The sequence below is a fragment of the Lycorma delicatula genome, chromosome 9 (assembly GCF_047948215.1).
Source record: "Lycorma delicatula isolate Av1 chromosome 9, ASM4794821v1, whole genome shotgun sequence".
Classification (NCBI taxonomy): domain Eukaryota; kingdom Metazoa; phylum Arthropoda; class Insecta; order Hemiptera; family Fulgoridae; genus Lycorma; species Lycorma delicatula.
The window spans coordinates 70,119,939-70,132,296 of record NC_134463.1 but is presented as its reverse complement, the minus strand read 5'-3'; the positions used below and the strand labels follow the sequence as shown (position 1 = coordinate 70,132,296).

General features: G+C 26.8%; 1 protein-coding gene across 1 annotated transcript in view; it reads left to right on the top strand.

Annotated features, from left to right (window-relative positions):
* The window catches only part of LOC142330677 (uncharacterized), a 44,232-nt gene extending 32,338 nt beyond the window's left edge, over positions 1-11,894 (top strand). The window contains exons 2-5 of the mRNA XM_075376123.1: positions 234-441; positions 2,757-2,875; positions 3,753-3,779; positions 10,215-11,894. Of these exons, the coding sequence (XP_075232238.1) occupies positions 234-441; positions 2,757-2,875; positions 3,753-3,779; positions 10,215-11,894 (2,034 nt within the window). The remainder of the gene's footprint in view (positions 1-233; positions 442-2,756; positions 2,876-3,752; positions 3,780-10,214) is intronic.
* Positions 11,895-12,358: the final 464 nt, after the last annotated feature.

The window sequence follows — 12,358 nt, the reverse complement described above, 5'->3', positions numbered from 1 at the left end:
TTTTACCTCTATTTTTCCAACATATTTTTAATTAAGCATTAAAAAACAAGCTATTTTACAAGTATTAAGTTAAAACAGTTTTTAAAAATTGGCTGTCTGATTACAAAAAAGTACACTTTATTTAATTTTTTATCAATTTTTTGTTGACTTTTAAAAATATTACTTTTACTCTTCTATTTTGTTTTATTATTTAATATTTTAGCTCAATACAAATGTAACTTGTTGTGTTGCAGTTTGAAAAACAATTTAAGCCAACATGTCTTGGAAACTGGGAGGTTGCAAAGTGGTTTCCTGAACGTCCAAGAGCTCATAAAACTCCAACTAAAATCATAGTTAATGATCGAGGACATCTTTTGCCAGGTGTTCAAAGACCATCTAAATCTCCTTGGGGTTCATACAGGGGTACTTGGCAATTGCCAGACAAGATTTCTCGTCAAACAGGTATTTATTTTTTCCGTTTTCTTTCATTTTTATTTATTAAAGAAAATTTAATTTTAATTTTGTGAAAAGAAATAATTGAAAAATTTTACTTCTGGAAACACATATTTTTGGAATCAGTTTGCATACAGTTTGACAACACTGGTCTTTAAGAGTTTTGTTATACAGATAATTTTAACTTATTCTTAAATATCTTTTGACACTGAATCCAAATATAACCTCAAAATCTGTTCTAAGAGCTTCATTTGTTGTAATTGTCACTTGTAAACACTGAAAATTGGATGAATTATTTTCTCTATTAAGACTGATTGTGGAAAATGAGATAGGAATGTCTGAAGCATATGTCTGAATATAAATGAACCATATTTATAAATGACTGAGACTGAGATAATTTGGAGGAGTAACCAGTGATTAATATGGTATTACACCATAGAATGACATTGATTGTAACTGTTACTGTGATTCATTTCATTAGGAAAAATAAATTTATCACAGTAATATGATTTAATTAATAGCCTTAATTAGTGACATAATTGGTACAGTCATATAAATTACTAATTTTATTGTGGAATAACCGAGACAAGAGATTCAGTTTTGTTCTGGCTTATATGCAAATACCAACATGAGTTTGATGAGAAATTTTATCAAAGCAATGGATTATAATGGCAAGGTTATAAAGGATACCTTAAGAGCAAGTTTCCTAGAATCAATGTGACAAAAACCAAAGAAGGAATATTCGTTGTACCACAGATATGAAAGCTAATATTTGGATTCAAATTTGAGACCAGTTTGAATGAATTTGTGAAAGCATCATGGATATCATTTCAAAATATTGTTAAATCATTCTTGGGAAAAAAGAAGGTAAAGAAAGAACTATGTAGAATTGATGAGTGAACTTTCTGAAAAATTTAAAAATTGGGATGTAATCTATATGTATATTTTTCTTTAAAAATATACATATTGCATTCATATTTGGACTGATTTAAGTGATGAACACAGTGAATGCTTTCATCAGAATATGTCAGAGATAGAAACTGCTACCAAGGAAAATATATAGCTCAAATATGATTGCCAATTACTGCTGGAGACTGAAAAAAGAAATTCTAGAGGATCAATGAAAACTAATGAAAAGCAGATAATAAGCAACATAATATCATACTACAGGCTACATAATTCCTTAATAAATCAAATTTTCTTTAAAGCAGTCTTACTAAATTACCCTCCCACCACTCATTTTTGGTTTGCAAATTTGAGATTAGCGCATAAAATACTATAAGATATTCTTTTTGAATGGATGTAATAGAAAAAACATTTGTTTTTATAGAATAGTGTAATTCAGTATGGTCCCACCAGATACAGAATAGTGTTTTTCAATCTAATCTCATGTTTTGAAATAGCATTTCATTTTATTCATTTGCTGCATTATTATTACGCAGAAAAGAGTAAGTTACTATTTTTATACACTAACTTAGAATTCTGTTGTGAAAGTGGTACCACTTCAAATAGTTATGAAAGCAATTTTCAACAGTAAGAATATCTCTGTAAATTTTTATGGATGTATATTCATTTAAAAACAATGATTATGAAATCAGTGTTTTATATACTAAGAAAATTGGATTACGTTGAAAACAAGTGCCATGGTAAAGAGTTTTTAGAAGGTAAATTTAATAAATTTAGATGAGATTGATAAAATCTCTATTGTAACTTCATCTAAAAATTTGAAGAATTTACTTTGCGTTTGTAGGTCTTTGAAATATTATAGCGTAAAAAATTCAAGAGTGGATGGTTGACATTTTTTGCTAAAACAAGTCAAATAAGATTTCAAAATAAATATTTTTATGAAATATTTATTTCCTCATGCATTTTTTTAACTTTTACGTACAAGTAAAAAGAAAAGTTTTCCATTAATCTTTTTTATTTAACTTTAATAAAATTCTGATGATTATTAGCAGAAGTTATGAAAAGTTCAGAGGCAAGCAAGAGGTTTCGTATGAAGTAGTCCTACTTAGTTTTAATTTATTCTGATACTTGTAAACATGGGACATTATAAAAGAAGTGAAGAATGATCCTGACTCTTTATTGAATTAATACAAATAAAAAAATAATATTACAAAGCAGTATATATATATATATATATATATATATATGTGTGTATATGTGAGAGTGTACACACACACACACACACAAACTACATATAATAAAGTATATTTAGTATAATTTATATTTAATAATATTTAGTTCAATATTATATTTATACTAAATTTTTTTATTTATACTAACATTAAATTAGTAATCAATTATTTGAAAAATTATTTCAGCATTGGAGATAACAGCACCACAAGTTAGAGCTCGTCGTTCATGGGAGAAACGTAGTTCACATGTTCCAATTTTAACATCTGAGCTTACAGAAGAACAACAGGATAATGAAAATTTAGAGGTAAAAATATAAATTGATATAAAATTATATTCATTGTTTTTATCTTTTAGAATACAAAGATATTTGAGGACGTTACATCTATATAATAATTAATGTAATGGAATACAAATTAACTGTCTTGCTAAACATTCAACAATGTAATGTAATACACAATTAGTTACCTGCACCTGCTACATTAACAAGACTAAATTGACTGGTATACAATTAATATAGGAATCAGAATACTGTTCTCTCATTTAGTGTTTATTTCCAGCAAGGATTTATCAGTTTTTTTTTTATTTACTTCCCAATTTTTATGATAAAAAAATTTATTTGCAGCAATGCATGGTTAGATTTTATAAATATCAATTTATGAGGACTAAAATACATTTTTGTGTGTAGTTTATTTATTTTTTTTTTTTTGGTCTTGAATAATCTGTGTTTTATCTGTTGATTATGAACTTTAATTTCAGTTTACAAAAAATTAAATCTGTAAATAAATCAAATGGAATTAATTAAACCTGAATGTATTTTTGTTTCATTAAGTCACCTGATGCATATTTTTACTTTCTTATCAAAATCAGATAAGATTAAAAATAAATTTGAGGAAATGAAAAATGGTAGTATGGGAGAATGTAGGAGAGGGGTGTCAATTTAAGAAAAATGAATAGATTGCATTAATATTATATTAATCATTATTAAAAAAAAATTGTACCAGTTTATGGTATTTTGTAATGAATAATAAAATTCCCTTTTGGAGTTTGCAAGTAAATTCCAAAAAAATTATGATATATAACAATTTTTATTTTAGGTTTTGCTTACAGTTTTTATTTGCATTTATATTATTCTTATTATTTTTTCTTTGTTTTATTTTGATTTTATTTTTGTTTTATTTTAGGAAAGTATTGGAGATAGTGATGCTTTAGTACCAAAATTTCTGGGTTTGTAATATGTTTGTTGGCTTTCTGCAATATTTATTAATAATAAAAAAGTTTATGATGAAAATATCAGAGAAATTGATTAACATTTTATGTACATACATGCATCATATGTAGACAGCATTTGTATATGTGTATATGTAAAATGAATGTTTTTTTAAATAACATTAAATTAAATTTATAAAAATCTTTTATTTTATTTTTTCATATTATTATATGCTTTGGAAACCATATGAACCATTTAAAAATGTGTATTTTAGATAAGGATGATGTTAAAAGAAAATTGTTTTATAATTTTTTATTTATAAATTTTCTTTTTCAGTTTTTATCAACTTTTGTTTATTTTCATTGTTACTATTATTTTATGAGTTTAAGTTATACATAATTTTATTTTTAATTAGTAATGATTGGATATTATCAAATAAATTTGTTGGTATTTTCTCTAACTTTGGATTAAAAATGTGAACAAACTACAATGCTTACACCTGGCTGGCCATTTCCCTAAATTAAATTTAAATGTGAGAAGGGTTTGGATGATAGCAATTTTATATATTAAAATATAATTATTATCTTTAATAATTATTGCAAAGATAGTTAAAATATTATTAATTTATAGAAATTTCACAATAATTTATTTTTTATGGCAATATATCTAAGAAGTGCACTCATGCCTTTCAATAATAACAGATATTAACAAATAATAACTGAACCACACAAAATTATTTTAATGCAAGTTTTTATACATAGATGACATAATCCTATGCAAGAGAAACAGCAGACAATGAAAACATCTCTCACATAAGTTCACAAAACATAACTCTTACTACTGAATACAAAAAGACAAAACTGTATATTCCTTGGTTCATGCAGTCTTAAAAATATATTATAATAAAGTATTTAGCTGTTGTAAATGATAAAAGCAAACTGCTACAAAGAATTTCAAATAAAATACAAAACATGACAAACAAAAACAAAAAGATTCACAACATTCAACTACATAACAAATATACTAAGAAAACTGCAAAATATAAAACAAGCTTTCAAGCATTGCATAATTATTGCAGAATTAACAATAACAAACATTGCATATAGAACTAACCATAAATAAGATAGAATATATATTATAAAAGAAAAACTAAATTAAAAAATTAATCTAATTGTGGTATACAGACATCACTGACTGCTCAGATTGTATAAGTCCTACATGGAATAAACAGGATATGACATTTCATTAAGATACAAAGAAATAAAAAAAAGAGCACATAAATCTATTAATGGATTTACTTTTTCAAATCATCTTATTAAAACAAGCCATACATGAACAAACATCAACAAAAACATGAAAAATTTTACGCATCAATAATAAAAGGTAACAACACTAGTGTTTATGGTACCATACTGAAAAACTTTAAATATGTCTTTTGCTGACATAGTGAGCAACACAAAATATATAATTTTAAAAAAACATACAGACAACATTCTAAATGAACCAATTTTAATTACACATACTCATAGCACAAAACATAAACAGCAAACATCTTTAAAGATTGAACATAACACCATTGCTATATGCAATGACACCACAACATAGAACAAAAGCTGGTTCAAATGCAGATAAAATGTTTAACTTGAAATAAAGAATATTATAGTCATGAAAAAAGGATAAAAGTGTCCACCTTTTTATAACACATAATATTAATAAGTCAGAGGTTTATAATAATTATTTTACTATTACATAACATGTAGTAATACATATACATGCAGTATTACATGTATACATGTAGTATTATATAACATGTAAGTTCAAAAAAATATATTATTATAAAACAAATTATTATTAATCCTCATTTTTTGGAAAAAAATATTACTTTTTCATTTCTGAAGAAATTAATTAAAAAAAAGATATTATATATTTGTTGCATATATGATTATGTTGATCTTGTAATGCTAAATAATTTTTATTATGTTACTTTTTTTAAAGGCTTAGGTTATTTTAAAATTAAAATTCCTGTTGCTTTTAAACAATAATTTACTTAAGAATTATTATTGTAAATAATGTAAATAATATACATTTTTAAACAGATTTATAAACAGTTATTGATGAGAAAAAGAAAATATAAAGAACTTCATAAAACAACAAAAAAGTTACGATCTTGAGGAAGGATGGATATTATTTCAAGACAACAGTGAGAATATTAGTTATTAAAATTTAGCATTTATATAGATTCGCAGTAGTTCTTCCTAATTTAGAGTGTCTGAATTTGTGCTGGCACTGCTAATGACCATAAAAGATGAAAATCTAAATAAATTATTTATAAAATTACGCTGACAGTTAGTGCCTTTTAATTTTTGCATTTTTATTTTAATTTGATGATTTTTTTTCTTTTTCAAAGTACTTTTATTATAAATTAATAATTAGCATAGATGATTGTGATGTAACTAATGGTATGAATGTTACAACTACTAAATGGTATGTATGATAATGTAATATATTGGCATAAATTAATAAATGGAGAAAATACTGTATAATGATTTCATTTTTAGTTGTGGATTTTATTAGAATACAGTATATCTTTGCTAAGAGAGTATTTTAATCCGTGGCATTGTTTTATGTATATATAAGAGTACATATATAGATATAAACATATAACATATAGCAATAATAAATTTGATTTATACAATAGATTCTGTATATTAGTAGTATGTGTTACTTCTCAGTGATGCATGTGTTACTTTTCAGCCAACTACATTAATTAGTTTGCTTTTGGTGAGCAAAAAAGCAAGACGCACTTTACTCTGGTCAGTGATTTTTTGTATGGTGTAATGTTGCATTAAAAATGGGATTAAGTGCAGCAAAGCATCTAAAATATTATAGAAGGCCTTTGGTGACAATGATATGTCCCAACCAACCTTTCAGGAAAGCAAAGAAAACATCAAAGATGACACGAGGTCTGGTTTATTTACATAAAATGAAATAATACCAAATATCCTGATATTGTAAATGATGTCACACATGATAATTAAATGTGACAACACTTCACAAATATTAAAAATTTTAAACAACTTGCTTACAAATTATGTAGAAAAAATTGTTTCAAAGGATCCTGATATTGGATCCAAATAGGATCCAAATAGGATCCAAATAGGATCCAAATAGGATCCAAATATTAAAAATCCTGATATTGGATCCAAATAGGATCCAAATAGGATCCAAATAGGATCCAAATAGGATCCAAATATTAAAAATCCTGATATTGGATCCAAATAGGATCCAAATAGGATCCAAATAGGATCCAAATATTAAAAATTTTAAACAACTTGCTTACAAATTATGTAGAAAAAATTGTTTCAAAGGGTCCTGATATTGTAAATGATGTCACACATGATAATTAAATGTGACAACACTTCACAAATATTAAAAATTTTAAACAACTTGCTTACAAATTATGTAGAAAAAATTGTTTCAAAGGATCTTTTGAAGCTATTATCAGTACCTTTTAAGCATACTTACGAGAGTAATGTTGTTAAAGGAAACATACTTTAAAAATCTTTTAAAATCCAAGATCTGAACACACATGATCAATATAAAATTTATAAATGCACTAAATTTGACAAAATCAACATTTTAAATGAACTTAACATAGATCAAATGAATGATTCAATTACATACTAAAGATGATTCATAATCTTCTTAAAGATGGATACAACAATGGCAAAGATTTTAGTAACAACACTGAAGAGGTGCTGCTCTAAGAGATCCTTTAAAAAAATATTTAAAACATAATTTGAAAGTGAATCATTTATAATTTTTAATAATTTAAAATTGTAAAACTGCATAATGTAATATATCAAATACTTATTAAATAAACATTATTTTTATTTATCCTTCTATAGTAACAGTATTTACTACATTTTAATTAAATACTTCATAATTGAATAAATTTCTGTAATGAAGTTGCCAGATATCACCGGCATGAAGTTCACATTCTGATTGATGATCTAAATTTTTCTGTATCCTATATACATAATTGTGCACTTGCATCTAAAACTTCATTTTAGGTAGAATTCATAAGAAAGCTACCTTGCCTTATGGTAAGGGATGACCAAAAACAAGAAAAACAGAAAAAAATATATTGCTATAACTTTCTTAAGTAAAGTATCGAATTTGTTTAATGTTCCTACTCTTGTTTGGATAATGGCCAAGGGGGTGGAAAAAATGGGGTTTCAAGGACAAAAAAATCATAGCTCTCTTAATAGACACAGAATCGAATCCTTTTAAAGGGTTTAGTCCTCTAAATACTACTTAAAAATTTTGTCTGAAATGATTTTTGATGTGACCAACCCTTACGGCAAGGAATGATCAAAATATTTCTGGAATTGTAAGAAGAGGCTTCCCATACGCTAAACATGTAAAACTTGTTTACATATGAAACCATTGTCGTATTGAGTGAATTTGTAGTAAACGCATTTAAACTGCCGTGGCTTAGTACTGTGTATATTTATATTTTTGGAAATGACAATATTTTATGTGGGTAATGTAGACCTACTGTACTTTTAAATCATCTTATCAAGATCACTGTTGTTACATTTATACATGTTTTTAAATAAAACTTTCTGAAAACATGGTCTTTTTTTATCAATACAAAGAGACAAACCTAGAATCTCCCACTAATCCTCAAATAGGTGTGTTTTCAAGCAGTTCAGGAAAAATTATAAGGAAGATTTGATAAATTTAGCTATAGCGTGTAGTCTAATGAGAAAATGTAGTATCCATAAAACATGGAAAGTAATGTTTGATACGAGCTCATACAATCCGAGTTTGCCTACTCCTATTTTGCCCCGATGAAATCTACCTCGCCTTCTGGTGTGCCAAAAGGAATTCTTTTAATTTGTATTAAATAAAACTATAGCAAACTCAATGAATACTGGAGATAGATTATAACTGTAAGCTTTTATTTTCACTTATCAGTATACGGAATGTATTACCTTAAAAGTAATATATATTTGTACGTAGGATTAAGTAATGACTTCTTTATGCAAATTACTTTCAGTGCAAACTAGATTACAACTATGTAATAAACCATATAAATGAGACTAAAAATAACAAGAACCCAAGGCAAAGGAGATGAAAAAGGCAACCCAGGACAAGAAGAGCTATTGTCTACATATAATAATCTTAAATTTCTCCAACAAACATTTTTAATTTAATAAAAATATTTTTTTTGCCTCATTTTTTTATTTTTTCTGCAAGGAAAATACTAAATAAAAAAAATTGGTATTAAGTTTTAGAGTAACTTTGATTTTGGGTGCTGTAATCCAACAGTTGAGGCAATTTGATACTAGACACATGTTGCTTATGAAAACTAGGTTACTAGAAAGATTAAGGGGAGTGAAGTTCCATTTTCAATTGCCTTTTTTCACAGCATATAAACAGTTCTATGTCAACATCCAAAAATTCAAGTGATATTTTATCTCTCACAACTGACGCCTTCACTTAGTTCACCACAGGGATAAACTATCTATAATGATCATCACCCTCAGTGAAAACATCTCTGATTAGTGCTGTTTGTACCACAGATATTTTACATAATGACACTTCCATAAGAAAACTGAGACAAATAGTGTAAAGAAATAAATTAGTACCCTTTTTCCTATGGAAAAAAGGGTATTGTAATAATGCACATTGTCTTCACTCAATATGGAGTAACAAAGTTTTTCCTTAAATTCATCTGCATCACAATAATCAGTTATCTGTATACTAAGTTTATAATAGTCGGAACAAATGAATTGATTTTTGGCAGCTATTAATTTGTTGAACTCAAATTAAAATTAATTGTAATACTTATAAAGTTTACTATTAAGTAAAACTTAAAAAAAAAAAGATTATTAGTAATTACATGAAGTACTTTTTATCTGATTTCTTCTATTACCAAAAATATGTTTATTGGTCAAGAAAAAAAAACTATATTTTGACTAAATAATAAATCCTGAAGCTCCAAATTTTTTGTTTTGAGATATTAATTTTTTATTCATTTATTTCTTATCATTTTTTAACATATTTCATTACTGCACAAAACTTGAATATACTGTGTTAGTTTTGAATGTTGTGATAAAAATTTAAAAATATTACTGTAAATAATTAAATAAAAAAAGAAATCTTTAAAATTATGATACATTTTTATTAATTTTTAATACTGAAATGATGATTTTATCATTTTTTATTGATTTAAGTACAAGTACATAAACACTATTTACTTTTGTAATTCAATTTATAAAGGGATCTTCCCACAATATTACACAATAGTAGTTCAAGATTGAACTGTATTTCCAGTTATTTATAAGTACACGTATGAAATGTTATTGTATTCTATTCTATTTTTAAACATTTATTACCAGTTATTAATTATTTCATTATTCTTTAGGATAACCAAACTCATCCTGATGATGGTGGACATGAAATACAAGTAGAAAAGTCTTGCAGTCCATCATCATATCATGAAGAAGCAAGACAGCCTTATGACCACCATGCAGATGATGATTATTCACGGCCTAAGGGACAAGAAAGATCACCTGGTGTAACTGATACTTTATTACCTATTCAAAATAGTATTAATGAATACAATAAACATTGCAAACCATCTTTAAATGAAGGACAGAGATTAAGAGATAATAATAATAATAATAATAACAATAATGTCAACATATATACAAATGTTAATGAAAGTAGCAAAGAAACAAAAGACATTTATATAAAGGGAAATGGAACTGGTGAAGAATATAAAACAGAAATGACATCTGATAAAATTAGGAATATGCCTCCATTAGCCACAGCTTATTGCAATCCACAGATTGCTAGAAATCTGGCAATAGAAAATCTAAAGCATCATCCATTACCAGACACAGTTGATGATGCTTTATATTGTTCATCACAAATGAAAAAAGATCAAAATCCTGGGAGACATCTTGATGTGGAACCTCGAGCAGCAGCTATTGGCTGCAAAGGTTATGGAACACCTGGTCCTACTCAGTGCAGTAAACTAAAAGTATATAGACCAAAAACTGCAGGGGTGATACCTAATAAAGAAAATATTAAAGATATGACAAGACCTAAAACATCCAATTCAGATTATAGAAATAAACATTTATCACAAATGCAATTGGCATTATGTTGGGATTTAAAACCACCAAATGCATCTGATGAACCAAAGAGATCACCTCATATAGATGGAAGCAATGGAAGTGCAGCACCAGCTGTATTTGCATTAGTTCAACCACCAGATGATAAAATTGAATCGTACAGTGCAGTCGTACCAAATAAACAACACAGACATTCACAAAATAGTATAAAATCAGCTTCAAATAGTACTCGAAGTGGAAGTGCAGGCAGAGCTAAACTACGATCAGCATGGGACAGTACAGACAATAAAGAATTACAAAGGCAACGAGGAGCAAATCCATCTGCTGTAATGGATATTATAAATAATAATGACATTCAGTTAGAACCAATACATCAAAATCAACAGAATGCAAAAGAAAATATACCTCCACCAACATCACCCTCACAAAAAGAAAAGAAAAAAAATGATGTTAATAACAGTGCAAATACGAGCATTAATTCTGGTAAACTGTTAAAAAAACAGCATCATCAAAGTACACCAAATTTAAGTAATGGTTCAGATAATAATGGCAATTTAAAAAATAATTTAAATGTAAATGGTAAAAATAAATTATTAAATAACAGACCATGTATGGCTTGTGGAATGAAAACATCATCTTCAGTTGCTGGTAGCGGTTCAAATAAATCAAATAAATTAGAGAATGGTGATAATGAAAATAATAATATAAGTCATCATACTGCAAGTGTTAATTCAATGTCATCAGGTAGATCAAATAAAGCAAATAACATCCAAGTACCAAAACCACGTACACCATATGCCAAAAGAAGTTATTCTATAGGTACTTTAGCACCACCATTTTCATTATGGCCAGGTACAACTGGACAAGATTATCCTGAACATTGGAGACTTGCTTCTGTTTATCAACATTCATATAAACCAATTCATTCAAGAAGGAAAAAATTTTTACAAAGTGTATATCAATAAATTTCATCACTGTAAATATACTGCACTGCTATTCTTTGTTGTACTTGTATTATTAAATCCATTTTACCCACTTACAGGTATTAATTTAACACTGAGGTAGTATTTCAAAACAGAACTTCTAAGAAATAGCTTGATTGGCAGATATAGGACGCACAGAAGACTTAGTAACTGGTAGGATATTCAATATATAGAGGTGATTGCAGCTGTTAAATATAGGATAGAGAGAGTATCAAGAGGATAAATGAAATTACTTTTAGGAATTTTAATTCTGAAACTTGTAATCAATATACCTGAAAAGTCATAGAAGAAAAACACCAGACATCAGAATATATTTTGTGGCTAGAGAATTTATAGAAATTACCCAAATGATTTACAGTTTAATTATTTTCCTTTTTTGACTTATATTAGAAGTTTTGGGCACCCAAAATAATAAGATAAGATAAAATGAAGACAAAATAAGATAA